Raw genomic sequence first — 16,053 nt, forward strand, 5'->3', positions numbered from 1 at the left:
TTGGGTGTTCTCAGACATACATAAAGTGAGTAACACTAAAATTCTTAGCACATAAATACTGCTGTGTAATAGTGATTCCATTAAAATAATTATGGATGGGCATTAATGGAACAATTAATAAACATGACTATTTTAATAGTCTTGCTGTTTCTATATGATTGTCTCAAGTCTCCAAACTTCTGAACATCTTCTGAAACTGAAGGCATAGAGAAAGAAATTTAAATGATACAAAATGCTAGCATAATAATATGGTACCTGAGGTCATATTTGCAAACATTCCTACTGCCATGGTTAGCAGTATAAATTCTTATCTTTTGCCTAGGGGGTAAATACATTCATTCCTACAGTAATGAATTCAGGACAGAAGATTTCACCAGAATGAAATCAGATAGCATAAGTGTATTTAGTGTAACACTTTGTTAAAGAGTATTCCCCAAACTCAAGGCACCTAAAAGTTCAATTCAGGAGACTTTTGAGGGTGGGGGAGGGAGGAAGATTATGAATGAGAAATACTTCAGTAGAAAGTGAACTTTTCTTTGAAGAACCAAGGCCCCAATTTCTAGCGTACTCCAAGAAAGGGATCAAAGTTTTTTGTAAGTTTTTCTGGAGGAGACACAAAGTCAAGAAGTACAGCCTCTAAGGATAAGCAAAGTATTGGAATACTCTTTTTACTCCCTAAACCGAAGACGCGTTTTAGTTTCAGCCTTTCTAACATCTTCCTGTAAAACAAAGCCAACACGTAAAACTTAAGAGTGGCAGAGGTGTGGCATCTTTCGGGGTGCGGCTCAAGTTTAAACGCCACTTTAGAAGCAGCTGTCCCGGCCGGGAGCTCGGAAAGGAAGGTTTAGGAGAAGCCATCAGTCAGTCAGATCTTCCTGCTGGAAGGTCGGCGCTGAGGTTGGAGTCGACCCCGGAGCAGCGGAGAAGACGCCTTGGGGGTGAAGACAGCTGGGCCGTCAGGCCAGCACAGTCAGGGGGCACCTCCACCTCAGCTACTCTTCAGTTTAGCCACCCACTCCAGGAAAGCCGGGAGGGGATTCGCCTGGGGTTAGGCCCGCTGGAGGCTGTCAGCGCTCTTTAGGACCTCAGGGAAACCGGAGAGGTTCTGGCTTTAGGACCCAGGAACTCCGAGGCAGCCCTGACTTAGTTGCCTTGGACCACAGCACCACCTACTTATAGAAGCATCCCGAGCCTCGGCCCGACTGCATCTCCATCGGAAAGTGAGCTCGCCATCCCTTCGGCCTCCCGGGAGCGTTCTGTCTCCCACAGCTTGGAAACGGAGAAACCTTAGCTGTGAAGTGGCTGTGGAGAGAGCTCTGGAAACCGCACAATTGGACAGGGACCCAGAGAGTGAGAGCGGGCGTAACCCTTGCCGTAGGATCGCACACACCGGCGGGGACGCAGCATCCCAGAGGCTGCGGACCCGCCCGCCCCTGCTAGGCGCGGTCAGTCCAGAGGACCCTCCGGGCACTTCGAACCCAAGGCAGCCGCCGGGATCCCAGAGCTGCTACGCGCTCCCGGCGGGTCTCGGCAAACTTTTCCCCAGCCCACGTGCTAGCGAGGCGTCTCGCTTTCCGAGCCCTGGATGGAGCTCCGCGCCTAGGCACGCCGCACAGCCTGAGACGTAAGTGCTCACGGTAGGCGACCCGCGCCTGGCCACCGCGACCACGGCGCTTGGGTACCCCACTGTGGGACCAAAGGACCGAAGAGCGCGCCTTTAACCCTGCACCCTCGGGAACTGTGGAGCTCTTTTCTTTCCCGGAGCGCCCGCGCAAAGTCCTTTCCCCCGGGTCGGAGCCTATAGGTCTGCAGAGGTTGCTAATTCACTGATTGTAATCACCTTCCTCTCCAAGTTGCTGGCAGCTGTGCGCTTGGGGTTAAGCTGCTCCGCAGCTCCTGCCAGGCAGTGAGTTCGCTTCCCCCCTCCCTCCCCTTCTTAAATTGGGACGCGTGAAGAGGCAGCTGCCTCCCTGGGCCTCTCTCCACCCGGCTTCTCCTCCTCGTCTCTCAGGTTCAAGGCGGAAAGATGCTGGTTGCGCCGAACTGACCAGTGCAGGCCCCTGGGCTAGTGGCGACTCCCCCTCGGCGTCTTCCTCAACAGCGCGGACGGCGCCGGCTCCTCGGATGAGCCCTCCAGTTCCCCGACTTTGAGAGACGTCTCTCCCCCGCCCGACCGCCCAGATGCAGTTTCGTCTCTTCTCCTTTGCCCTCATTATCCTGAACTGTATGGATTACAGCCACTGCCAAGGCAATCGATGGAGACGCAGTAAGAGAGGTGGGTTCTACCCTGCCGGAGGCGCGTGGGGTCGGGGTCGGGGGCGCGGGTGGTGGCGCTCGCTCAGGGGCTCAGGTGGGCAGGACCGTGCCCTCCACCCCCAGCCACTGCGCGCCACCGCTCCCCGCTTTCCGGTCTCCAGAGCTCGGCCGAACGCTGTCTTTTCCGTGCTCAGAAGGCGCGGCGAGCCGGAGCGAGACGCGCGGCGAGCCGGGCGTCCTGCGGGAGTTCAGGGCTGAGCGGTGCGGTCCGTACCCACGTTGACTGCCGAGCTTCTACTTCTGAACTCTTCTCTCTTTCGGTCTCTCTCTCTCTCTTTTTTTTAAGCCTGGCATCCTTTTTTCTTGTTCTTTTTGTCTTTTTCTCTTTTTAGCCCTCTCAACCATCTTCCTTGCAGCTCATCTTTCTCTACATTCACCACCCACGTGCGCCCCAAGTCCTGACCCCAGATAGCTTTGGACACGGCCTACTACTCGGCGTGTGTGTGTGTGTTGGGGTGTGTGTGTATGTCTGTGTCTGCGCGCGCGTGTGGGATCGAGAGCTGGGGAGGGTTACCAAGTCGATGTGGAGGACCTGCATTTCTAGGAAAAGAGCAACATTGATTTCTTTTTCTGGACTCTAAGACTAGGTGGGATGACGTACTGAACTTAGCGCATTGAGCGGCAACTCGTGCGCAGGTTTTTTGGGGGGAACGCTTGCTTGCAGGGTGATGTTTTGGAGACAGGCCCGACTTTGCCCTCTCTCTTTACTCCCCTCAAAAGCAGCTACTTCTGAGAGAAGTGCCGGCGCTCAGTGAAACTCACTTGCGGCTTTTTGACCTCCTCCTTCCTCTCCATTACCTGTGTGCACTGCGGGGAGGCGAGTGGAAGCCTTCAGAAAGGTTTCAGAAAGCTGGATTTCCTGATGATTTAGTGCGCCTGTATTTCTGTCTCCGAGTTCTGCTGCGGCTGCAGCTAGTCCAACTGCGTTTTAGGGGAAGGGCTGCTAAACACTGTTAAGTCCCCTGAAGGATTTAAACGCAAACCTCAACACCCCCGCTCCTAGCACGCACAGCCCCACCTTGCAATACTGCCTCACGGAAAGTGCACAGCAGCCCCTTAGAGTTTATCCGTCTTGGTCATGCAATTTGTACTTTTGCGCAGTTAGAATTTGTCTTGAGGTTAACAGATTTTGATTTTTCTGGGATATGAACGTCTCCCTCGACTTGTGATGCGGTTTATTTACAACTCGTTTCATGGAATCTCCAGTCCTGCATCCAGATTTTGGAGAGAGGTTTCTGCGCCCTAATTTTTCAAAGCTTTTCTCACCTACCCGCAGGGCTGAAGGTTGGCCGGCCAGAGGGCAGAACTCAGGATAACTTGGTGGTGTGCGATTTCCGCCGCCTCTGCTCTCCAGTTGACACTATGGAGCTGTGGTTTATGAGAAGGATACCCCTTTCTCTCGCCCTCATTTCTCTTACTCTCCTTGTCTTTCATTTCTGACATTTGGAAAATGCTTACTTTCAGAAGTTTTTCTGAATAAATGTACTAGGGAGGAATTTCTTCCCAGAGGCCATGAAAATTTGATACTGATATCAGTCTTGCCAAAGTCCCTTTCCATCTCCTTCACCTCCCCTCTGCCTCCTTTCTCCACTCCGGTATCTTATTTCCAGGTATCACTCGGTAGAGCTGACAATTTTTGATTACACTCGTCTAAGTGGTCAGAGTGTTTGGAGAGGCTTCCCTACACCCCACACCCCCTGCCCCCAAGGAGACACTGCAGCCTATTTGGTTGAAAAGACTAAAGTGCTTTAAAATGTTCAAAATACAAAATATCTAAACTCCTATGCCAAATTTTTGTTTATTAGATGACTTGCTAATTCTGATCCACATTGCCTGCCCCATTGTGGTTGAATTGGGAAGAATCAAGCATGTTGCTTTAGTAGAACTTAATGCAGAGATGCTCTTTGGTGGAACATGACATTACAGCACTCCTGCGGCCAGAAGCGATACTGCACGCTTTCCTTTCCAGTGCCATCTCCAAAGTTCTGCCTATACCTCCTCCTATATCTGATGCAAAACCTATTTGTTTCAAAGCTGCTTGAGCAAAATCTCATGGCAGTTACCACCACATCCCCAAGTGCGGACGTTTAGAAACCCAGTTCTAAAGTGTACAGTAGTAACTTGCCAGACAAACCTTTCAATTTAATAAAATTCAAATGCTTTCAAGTACATGTAAACTGGTAAGGTTGTAAAGAAAAAATTCTATCAAAATGTGTGTGTTTTCCTTAACAGATGTCCCTTCCCAAATCTCAAGCTTCTGGCTAAAATAACTGCAACCCTTAAAAGTGACCACACTATCTGTACCAACAAAGGGCGTACTGTGTTTTTAATTAAAAGTGGAACTACTTAAAGTGCTGGCTAGACAGTGTAGGGTGATAGTAGCTTTTCTGCTTTGCAAGGAAGCTTAAGGATTGCATTGTGAGAGTATTGAAATGAATAGAGATCTAACTCAGGTTGTGTGAATTGTCCCTCTTCACAGGCTTAAGCTGGTTTTAATTGATCTCATGTCCACTGATTGATCCTACACCAATTGTTGCGCATACCAAACAATTGGCTTTCCCAAAGGAGATTGATTTAAATTAGTTCCTTGGCGAATGCTTGACTACTAGCCAAATCATGTCAGCAGTGACAGTTGACATGCTAGAGCCTATTGTGGTACCAACATTTCCCCCTTTCCCTTTGTTTTGGATAGTGGCAGTTAAGTATTACTTTCTAGGAAGAAAAGTGATTAGTACATTAAAAAAAGGTGTTGTGGCTTAGAAGATCAGTTATTTTCTTGGCTTTGTTGCTGTGATGTCGGCAGCAGTGATACCAGGATTGGTTAGGCTAATGCCCGGGATCTGATTCTTTTTCTTTTTTTCATATTCCATCTGCAAATAATCAAACCTTCACTGTGGAGCATTCTCAGAACTCCTTTGGCATTATGTTTAGTCTGCTCTATGATCTCAGATGCTCTATAATATCATTTTCTTAATGAAATAAAATTCTTGGCAGAGATCAGATAATTTAGTCAGTTAAAATCAATTGCATCCAGTCTGGAATAGAGAGCAAATATATCATTTAACTTTATGCTTTATTTCAAAATATGGCCAGAGGATTAGAGACTAGAATGTCAGATAAAACTGTGTATGGGAGAGACTATCATAAACAACACTAGCCATCTACTAGTCTTTTTGTCTGTTTATTTAGAAAACAAAATCATACAGTAAAAGTGCATTTGATAATCACTACTGGGGCCTGGCAGCGATACATTTGAAAGTAAGGCACAAACACAATAGTGAGAATGAATATCTTGTAGATGGGAGACACATGCCAACGTTTTGAAACGCTGATTGACAACTCATGTTGTGTCTATGTGGTAACTCATTGGCCCCTCACCCTCCAGTCCCCTTCAAAAACATAGTCATTATTAGCTACTGTTAACCCCTGTGGCCTGTATCTGTCTTGGGACCTCTTATGGTTTATTTGTATGGTAAACTGGGTTATCCGATTTGTCTTATTTTTTGGAACGGTTGTAAGCCACATTTCAGGCCGTATTACTGAAAGGTAGATAGACAAATCATAACTTTATTATGGTCTTCTGGGATTTCTTGAGCTTAGTATGTAGTGATTTCATTTTATATCTCCTTCATTCTGTTGATATGCCCAGTCACAGATTTACCAGAGATTTATGAAAACTTCTTGATGAAGTTCTTTAAAAGCAGCAAGGCTCCCAGACATGTAATTGTGTTTCTGGTGGTCTGATGGTAGGGGGCGTGGTATGACAAGTGTTTCCCGCCATAGCCTTTTCCCTCCTGAAGCCTCAGCTTCTCTCTCCATAACCGCTCATTTTCCTGTGATTAGATTTGGCTTCTTCCATGAATCTGAAGTGTTTATCACAAATAGTGTGGTATGTTACTGGCAACTTCGGTTGTTTAAACAAAACAAAACAAAACACTACATTTCCTCTTAAACCTTATAAGGCTGAATTAATTAGTGTTTTAAAAAATCAAATGAGTAGATGTGGAGATATTTACAAGTTTTACAAGTACTTTTAATGATAGCTTATTTCTCACAGTATTCTTTCAAAATACAAAATGGCACATGGAACGTATTAACCTACGCTTAAAAGCTTCGGAATACATTTGTAGGCCTGCTTTTTTAAGTTTAGAGTGTTTGAGAAAAACTCATGTGATGTTTTAACTTTGCAGCATAGATATGTTCTTTCTTTTCTTTTGTTCTTTTGTTAATAGGCTTTTCTTCCAGCATAATTCTGAGTTTTTCTGGCCAGTACCTTACCAGTGCGCAGAGGTTAGAAAGTTGCCATTTCCCCAACCAACGTCTTATTCCTCTCTTGAAATTTGGAAGTGATTCAGAATAGGTGACATTTCCTCAGGCCTCCACTTATTCTGGCTTTCGTTATCTGTTTATAAAACTAGCTTGGGTCGAATCCAATGTTTACAGAAATCACAAGTTGGAGACGACACTTCTAATTTCTTTTTTTTTTTTTTTAAATAGATTTTATTTATTTATTTATTGGCTGTGTTGGGTCTTCCGTTGCTGTGCGCCGGCTTTTTCTAGTTGCTGCGAGCGGGGGGCTACTCTTGGTTGTGGTGCGCGGCTTCTCATTGCCGTGGTTTCTCTTGTTGCAGAGCGCGGGCTCTAGGTGCGTGGCTTCAGTAGTTGTGGCACACGGGCTTAGTTGCTCCGTGGCATGTGGGATCTTCCCGGACAGGGATTGAACCCGTGTCCCCTGCAATGGCAGGAGGATTCTTAACCACTGCGCCACCAGGGAAGCCCCGACGCTTCTAATTTCTTAATGCAAAACTACGTCTTGATTTATTCAGAGACTAACTGGACAGTTTATAGATTATCTGGGCTTTTTACTTCTTTTCTTCCAACTGACTGCCTTTTGAACCAACTTTTTTTTTTTTCCTGGAAATAAGCACTCTTACCCCTCCCAAGTTCAGGAAATAGATGACAGACAAATCATTTGACAGAATGACCCTGCTAAAAGGAGGTGGTAAGCTCTGGGATAAAAATAAAGTTTAAAATGTTCTTTTTTCAAAATGTCATGATGGTCACTTTTTTTCCCCATTATCTGCCACAATCAAGGATTGACCATTAGATACAGTGTTGCATGTTGTATTTATACATTTTCACAATTTTAGCTGGAATAAATATGGAAGGCACTAATTAATACAGTACATAAGTAGTATATAATTATATATGATAGAGAAGGCATATCTACTTACATGCATATACGTACGTGTATATGTAGGTATGTGGGGTGGGGCATGGTGTAACTATGGAGAATTGGGTTTTTGTAACTAAAAAGGATTTTTACTCGTCTTTCCCATTTTTCATCTTTTTCTCAGGACAACAGAGCAGGACAGGGGTAGGTGGGGGGGCTGAGGACTAGAGGAGGGAATGGGTAAGGATACGGTGTTTTTATTCTTTCCAAGACTCCCCCCCCCATGTATCCTTCTCTCCTCTAGGACCTTTCTGTATCCAGTCACCCTCTTTTCAAGCCTGCTGCTATCCCGCCATCCTAAAATTCCTAATTTCCTTCTTTCTCACCTTAGTTTCCAATCTTTTTCTTGACTTCAACCCTTCTCTTGTCTTGCCTAATAATCCGCTTTCATTCACTCACTTGTCAGTCTGTCACAATCTGGCTTCTACCTCCACCATTTCATCGAAAGGGTTTTCTTAATGGTCATCCATACTCACTACTCACCTCAGTGCCAACCCTGCCAACGTTACAGGCCTCCCGTCACTGAGATTATCACTCCTTTCCAAAGAAAGTCTCTTCCTTTGGTTAGTGACACTACACTCTAGTTTCACCTCCCATATTCTGCACATTTTTCTTCTTTGGTCCCCTCATTCGGAGTAGGTGTAGGCTCCTATTTCTTTACCTTTATTCTTTCCCTTGGGGAATTTTATCCATCCCTTTATCCTCAACTGCCTTTTCCATGTAAAGTCCTTCAATTCTATCCCCCTTTTTTTTGAACTCCGGATTATGTTACTCTCCGATTTCCCAACTACTGCCATATGGATAAATATTTCATGCACCCTCGTATATGGATAGGTATTCCATTCCATGCACATTCAGTCTTGACAACTCAATTCCTCTTCTATGTGTGGAATTACTCTTCCTCTCCCAAATGTGTTCCTGTACCTGTGTTCCTTTTTTCTGTTCAGGGGTTTCTGTGTGTCGAGGCTGGAAGCCTAGCTGTAGTCTTTGACTTCCCTATTGTCTCTTTTGTTGGTTTGTTCAGTCTTAGCGGGTATCAGAAATGTTGTTTACGTCTGCCCCATACTCTCCATTCCCAGAGGTATTTCCTAGCTCAAGTCCTCACTGACTCATTTCCCATCATCCACTTCTTCCTCACTCCATCCTTTACAATGCTGCCACATTGAATTTTTCTCAATGTGATCCACAGATCTGATCATGTTACTTCTTTGCTAATAAACCTCAAACCTCCCAGGTCTCCATATTGACTGCAGAATAAATTCCAGCTTCTTTCACTTTACATTCAAGGGTACTCGACCATCTGACCACAGCCTGTTTCCAACCTTCCACCACCACGAAAGCACTGTGTGCTTAAGCTACGCCACATCAGTTCATTGCCAAGCATACCGTTATGTGTTCATGTTTGGGGTTGTCGAGCATTTGGTGGTGCCCAGCTAAATAAAACGTCACCGTTTCTGTGAAGGCTTCCTGGAATTTTCCCTAAAAGCTTTCTTAGCTTTTCATGCTACTCCTGAAGGACTCTCATTTCCCCCTTTATTTTGGTTACTTTGCCACATGTGTCATCTTTACTATATGTTAAGCTCCTCTAGGGCAGAACTTTGGCATATCCATCTTAACACTCCCCAAACCAGGCCAACTAGAGTGCTTCCTCCACAAGCTGTGGCTGAATAAAAAGTCAGTGATGATGAGATTTTGTTGTTTGCCCTTAAAATAATGCTAATGACTTAATGAGAAATGTTTTTCTTTTCAATTCGAACTTCTTTGGGCATAGTTGAAGTTTGAATGAATAATTAGGATAATAGGTATAATTTGATTATTTACTATTCTTTTTTAGAGTTTAAAGATGAGCAACACTGATGTATAAAAGCATCCCAGTCTAGCCTTCAGAATTTCAGAGTACACTAATGCTTGCGTGTGTATTCATATACCTGTTTATTATTTGAATGATCGAGTATCCCAAATGGTGGGTGAGTTTGGACAGGGGAGGGGGGAAACTCTGTGGGAGTCACCCATATCTAAAAAATACTTCTAAACGAAGGGCCAATAAAGGATTTTCATCCCCAAACACTTTGTATGAATAATTATTTAGAGAAAAAAGAAAGTAGCATTTATCTTCTTAAAAGGCAGTCATATTAATAACATAAATAAATTAGTGCAGGCAAACATTCAATCTTATACTTATGACTTTAGAATAATAAATATAGCAGGGTAGACATACCTGTGAGAGACACAGGTGTGTGTGTGTGTCTGTGTATGTGTGTATTTTAGAACAAGTTCTTCTGTAGGTGTGAATAGACTACATAGTTTTTTGTATAGTGCCTTCCAGGAGAGCACTGACATTTTGCTACCCTTTGAAGGAGGTGAGACTGGTTTAACTAACAAAGAAGGTGAGCTGCTTACTGAAATGTATAATTTAAAAAACTAATTTTTAAGTGGAAGAAAGCTTAGAACTAGAATCCAACCCTCCCGATTTCACTGGCTTTTCCTGTACACAGTACACTTTGAACATCAGTGTTCGTTTCAAAAGAAGAAATCACCTTTAAGCCCATTCAAAAGTTCTTTGGATCCAGAGTTTTACTGAGCCTCAGAACTTCCTACAACTCATAATTACGCCACTAAAGTAACTGGTATTAAGGAACCGAAGGCTGAGTGGGTGGAGTAACTGAGGTGTAAGACCATAAGTGTGATAACTTGCATACTTGTGTTGCTAAATTTTTTTATCAGTGTTCTTGCGTATGAATGATAGGAACTTCTTTTACTTCTGGTACTCCCATAGCCAGAACAGATACCTGTGTGTCTGTGGGTGTGTGCTTATGTATCAATATGTTTGTTTGTAGGTGTGTATATATGAATTTTGTACATACACTTATGTGTTATGTATCACATAAGTGTTATGTATCATAACACCATCATATGATCAGCATAGCCAATCAAGGTTAGAGAAAAGCTAGTAAATATTATTATTTTTACTCTTAAAATGTAGAGAAACTAATTGTAGGTAGCTCTCCACCTTATCTTGTCATTTGGGGAAAACCTTTACAATTTACTTAAAACCATTTGATTTTCATCACCTGCCGAAGGATATTAAGAGCACTTATAAAACAGCTGGTTCTGCACGTTTCTTTTGAGCAAGGCTTCTTAACTTGGGGTCCAGAGATGGGGCCAGGGTTTTTGTGAGTCTCCTGAAATTAGATGCAAAACGTTTTCTGTTTCTTTTTAGCATGTAAAGGGAGGATCTAGAGCTTTCACTGAGGTCTTAAAGTGGCCATGGTTCATCTTTCCTTCAACAGGTTAAGAAGCATTGGTTAAAGAAATAGGAGGTAGACCTCGTTAAGGAGCATGATGCCAACTGGCTGCTTCAAATTGACATAAACTTTTAGGAAACAAGTGTGTATTTTCCATATGTGGGTTTCCAGCCATTTGCCATGTGTATAATCCACAATGTGAGGACACATTGGAAACACTATCTCAAGACTTATTTCAGTAAATAATTACTTGGCTAATAATACCTTTCTCAAAGGCAATAGTTGTTAACTTCTGTTTCCCTAAAAAGTTTATAAAAGTACAAAATAAACACAGAATAAGGGGTTCTGTTAAAGCTTCTCATATAGTCTAATTTTTATCTCATTAATAAAACAGTAATATAAAGTTTTAGAAATCAGTGTTGCAATTTTCCAGCTGATGAGGTGCAGTGCCGGCATTGATAGGATTTGTATGTATCACACTGCCAGTTCACAGACTGGTCAGAACCAGGCTTAGCACTCCTCAATTCTGGCCACGTAGACTTCTACAAGATCCTTGCTGCTGGGTCAGCACACTTAGAATTTTTCTACCGTGATGGCCTTCCTCTCTCACCTATCACTGGATTCAGCAATCCAACCAGCCACTTAGCAGTTAAAACACACAGAGCGATAGAGGGCGCACTTTGCATTCTTTTCCTTGTGCTTTGTTCTCTGAAATTTTGTAGGTTTTGTGCTTGCCTTGCCCTGCCCTGCCCTGCCGGGTAGGTTCAGGTGGGAAACCTGTTCTACTCTTTCCAGTAAGATTGAGGCTGTGAACAACTTGACCTCCTCATGGAGAGACAGGGAAAAGGAACAAGCAAAGAGAGCTTTCAGTTTTACTGAGAATTTCTGGTTTTGGTCCCTAGTCTCCTTTTGACAAGACCTTCTCGCCAAAAGGCAGACTTAACCAAACTCACAGTTTTAATATCTGTGAGGCAGATATTAAAGCTAGAGATTGTGTTAACCGGGAGGTGGATTCCAGCTTCTATAGCCACTTTGGAAAACATTAGTTTTTCTTTTTTTTTAATTTAATTTATTTAAATTAATTAATTAATTTTTTCCTTTTTTTTAAAGAATGTTTTCCGTAAAGTGCATGCCTAAAAATTTAAGCAATTGGTAAAATTCGGAGTTGACCAAACGACTCCAGGTTAGTACTTCCCAATTGTTTGCCAAATTCTTTAATCTTTATGTAGAGACCCATTTCATTCAATGGATCGCTCACATTGCAACCCTTTGAGAATGATAAAAATTGTCTGATCCTATCTTGAAAATCTCAAGTTTAATTTTTTTTTTAGGTTCTCTTTCCCCTTCACGTAATAATGTCTGACATAGGATTTAAAAATTCTCTGGCCCTTCATTGTTGATCACCTTACATTCTGTGTTCTAATGCCTCTTTCTTGGCTTTTGGGAACTCCCTGGCTGTCCCGTGGTTAGGGCTTGGCGCTTTCACTGTGTGGGCCCGGGTTCAATCCCTGGTCGCGGTGGGGAAACTAAGGTCCCGTGAGCTGAGGAGCAGCGCTTCCAAAAAAAAAAGGCTGGCTTTTAATGTTGAAGACATTTGTGCTATATCTTCATTAACCTTCCTGTGTATCTATGTATTGATAGTAGACCAGGTTTCAAGTTGAGTCATAGCTGGGTTAATATTCCCATGATCGAGTGAGTGTCCTGTGCCCATCACACCCTTCCCCTCTGCCACCCCACCCCCACCCCATAGCCCTTTAGAGTGACTGTGGTATTCATTATTCTCAGGTGTTCCACTGCTATAACTGGTCTTTGAGGACTCTGCACTGAATGATCCCAGGGGCATGGGAAGAATCGTACCTGGGGCTCCCAGGTCACCATCCTTAAATATAAATTAAAGCAGTCCTAGTCTGTGACTTGTCCTCTGGGTAGTTCTTGTAGGTGGAAGAATATCTTGTTAAAATTCTAATTTTTGACACTTGCTTCTTGATGATGTTTTAGAGGATCGCTTCTTTGGAAGTGTGTGTATGTATGTGTGTTTAAGGGTCAGGTTTACAGGATATTTTGAGGGACTCCTGGGTATTATTTCTGAGCTCTAAGTCAATATGAAGACATGGCAGAGAATAGCTGTAGGTGGAGTGAATAGAAAGAGCAAACATTAAACTTTTCTGTTGACACAAGGATCCAGGTATCTGTCTGATGCTTAGAGAGAAATCAGGGCTGTCCTACCCAAAGCGTTCCTTCTACTGGTGAAATATACCTCATGGTTACTATCCTTCCATCAACTTAGTATTATAGAGAAACTTTGTTAGGGATAGGAGACTAATTTGAAAAACCAAATGTTGTTTGATGGTGGACAGCAGTGGTTCCCGGAAGTGTGATTAGTGGGTTGAGGTTAGTTTGTTGTGGAGCCTCGGAAAGCCGTTCACACCACTCCTGGGGGTCAATAAGTCATGTACTGGCTGGTGTGATTCTTGACTGAATCTATCAATTGTGAAAGATTTCTTTGTCCCTCTCCCTTTGAATAATACTATCCTGAAAATTGATCTAGAGCTTGGCAGTTGTCTCTTGAAAATTGATTGTCCAAAGTTATGGATTTTGTGCGCTTTAATTGCTCTCTCGTGCAGAAGTAAAAATAATTAGTTCTTTGCAGCTGCTGTGGGTGATCCCAACATGATTTTGACTTGAAAGCGACTCAAAATGAGTAATAACTGTTCTAAAGGCTTTGGCAAGCTTCAAGTAGTCATCTTTTTTGTTGAATTCTGGGAAAGAGTTTTGAAGAAATGGGAGAGTCTGGACCTAGAGAGAGGAAGAAAGAACAGGATCACTCCCTTGCAAGACTTGAGGCCTGTCACATGGAAAAAGGGTGTAATTCGTTCTTCCCTTGGGATTAAGGCAAAATGAAGGAGGCTCATAGGGAGGAAGATTATGGCTTATATTCAGGAAACTATCCACTCATGTAAAAGACCCTTTCTTGATGCCCCAAGTCATTGGAAACTGCCCTTTTCCAGCAGCAGAGGGTATCTCTTAAGAGTGTTGTAAAGCCAGTGGCTGTATTGAGTGTAGAGAAACCTTGAAGGGCCGCTCACACCATAAGAGCCATGATGAGCACATCTGCAATGTATCTGGCATCTAATATTTAAATAGAAATTCTTGTTGACAATTATTCAACTCAAATTATAAGACCCAAATAATGTCCTTCCTAAATAGAGAACAGTAAACAAAATTACTTCTTTAGATTCTGCATCACATGCCTCTGTCATCATTCTAAACTTCAGTAATAAATAGTATTATACATATTGAAGGCTAATCTGAATTCCTAAAACAGAAGAGATGTAGCTCTCAAGTCTTACATGACCAGGATGTCGATTTCGAGAATGCTTCGTTATAAGAAGGTCAGATTTCAATGCAACTGTAACCAGCATGGGTTATGCCATACAAATGCTTTGCTTTCTTTAATGGGGTTACTAGACTGGAAGATAAAGAGCATTGGACAAAAGTTCATTAATAATAACACTTTGCACTTATGAAAGCATAATAGGGTTAAAAATTCTTTTGGAACAGGTAGAGAAATGAACATGTATCATCTTCTGTTACTTACTTGAATTACATTTGACAGACTGGTGAGTAATGGATTGATGTGCACTTTGCAGGAAGCCTCTGGCATAGTAAAGGACCCTCTCTTCAGCCTAGTTTGGAACAATATTTTCTTAATGATTAGGTTGAAAACAGATGGGCATGCCATCCACACTTTTGCATAATATGAAGTAGAAGAGGACATCTAAAAGGTCAGTTGACGTTACAAAAAGATCTCGATGGCTGGGAATGGCAGGATGAATTTGTGAATGAAATCTTCCTTTTTTAAACATCTGTATTGGAGTATAATTGCTTTACAATGGTGTGTTAGTTTCTGCTGTACAACAAAGTGAATCAGCTATACATATACATATATCCCCGTATCCCCCCCTCTTGCGTCTCCCTCCCACCCTCCCAATCCCATCCCTCTAGGTGGTCACAAAGCACCGAGATGATCTCCCTGTGTTATGCAGCTGCTTCCCACTAGCTAGAAAAAAATGCAGAGTTTAGATCTTAAGATCAAGGACCCAACTATGGGCGAATAGGATGTTGGAGGCAAGGGGTTACCACTGATTTTTGAGGTGACAATGTGATATAGTTGCAAAAAGAAGTCGGCTACATTAAGAGAAATATTTACCTAGATTAAAGAATGAGGCAGATGAAGGTCCTCAGCCCACACCAGTGGTTTGTTCTAGATGTCATTACTTTCAGAAGTGCATTTGCAGCACACGTAATGTATCGATTTCCTAGGACTGTTGTAACAAAGTACCACAAACTGGATGGCTTAAAAGAATAGAAATTAATTTTCTCACAGTTCTGGAGGCCAGAAGTCCAAAATTAAGGTGTCAGCAGGTCTATACTCCCTCTGAGACTATAGGGGAGGATACTTTCTTGCTGCTTCCAGCTTCTGGGGACCCCAGATGTTCCTTACTTTGTGACAGCCTAACTCCAAGCTCTGTCCTCACCTTCACACGGCTGTCATCCCTCTGTGATGGTCTCTCATCTCTTATAAGAACACCGCTTATATTGGATTAAGGACCACACCAGTGACCCCATGTTAACTTAATTTCAGCTCCAAAGACACTATTTCAAAATAAACTCACATTCACAGGTACTGAAGATTAGACTTCAGTGTATATTTTGGGGGGCACAATTCAACCCATATGTCCTAACCTGTGGCAGACCTGTAGGTTCTTTAAATCCTCATTTTCACAACTCTGTGTAATAAGTATTATTATTATTAATGATACCATAAAAATAATAGTATTAAAAGAAAAAGTAATGGCGATAGAAGTATAATAAGTAGTAGAGCACTGTACATAGCCGCTCGGATTGTGAACTGCACGTAAAGCAGGATATTAATGACACCCCCTGGAACTGTGCACCCGGTGGCCCTGGCGGGAAGAATGCTTTAGACATGGTTTCTAAGTGTGTAGGTTTTGGAATCGGACTCTCAAATTCCTTCCTGCCCATGACGTTCCACGAAATGGCACGAATCCAAAGAATCACCTGAGTGTGCTGATTACATTTTAAAATAAATCCATGAATCAAATTGACTTCTTCAGCTAAAGCTGAAAATTCTGTTTAACTGGCTTCCTTCTGAAGTTTGCAGAACTCCAAGAGCTGTTAGCATCCTTTATGAAGTAATGTTAGTGAAGTAATTACTCAAATATCAACATGGTCTAC

General features: G+C 42.9%; 1 protein-coding gene across 3 annotated transcripts in view; it reads left to right on the top strand.

Annotated features, from left to right (window-relative positions):
* The first annotated feature begins 2,181 nt into the window (after positions 1 to 2,181).
* RSPO2 (R-spondin 2) overlaps positions 2,182 to 16,053 on the top strand; it is a 158,026-nt gene continuing 144,154 nt past the window's right edge. For 2 of the 3 annotated variants that reach the window (XM_024756328.1, XM_024756330.1), the window contains exon 1: positions 2,182 to 2,275. In XM_024756328.1, coding sequence (XP_024612096.1) covers positions 2,182 to 2,275 — 94 coding nt within the window. Of the gene's footprint in view, positions 2,280 to 16,053 lie in introns of all 3 variants that reach the window. The other variant, XM_024756327.1, reaches the window with a different exon arrangement.

The sequence above is a fragment of the Neophocaena asiaeorientalis genome, unplaced genomic scaffold (genome assembly GCF_003031525.2).
Source record: "Neophocaena asiaeorientalis asiaeorientalis breed wild unplaced genomic scaffold, Neophocaena_asiaeorientalis_V1.1 scaffold496, whole genome shotgun sequence".
Lineage (NCBI taxonomy): Eukaryota > Metazoa > Chordata > Mammalia > Artiodactyla > Phocoenidae > Neophocaena > Neophocaena asiaeorientalis.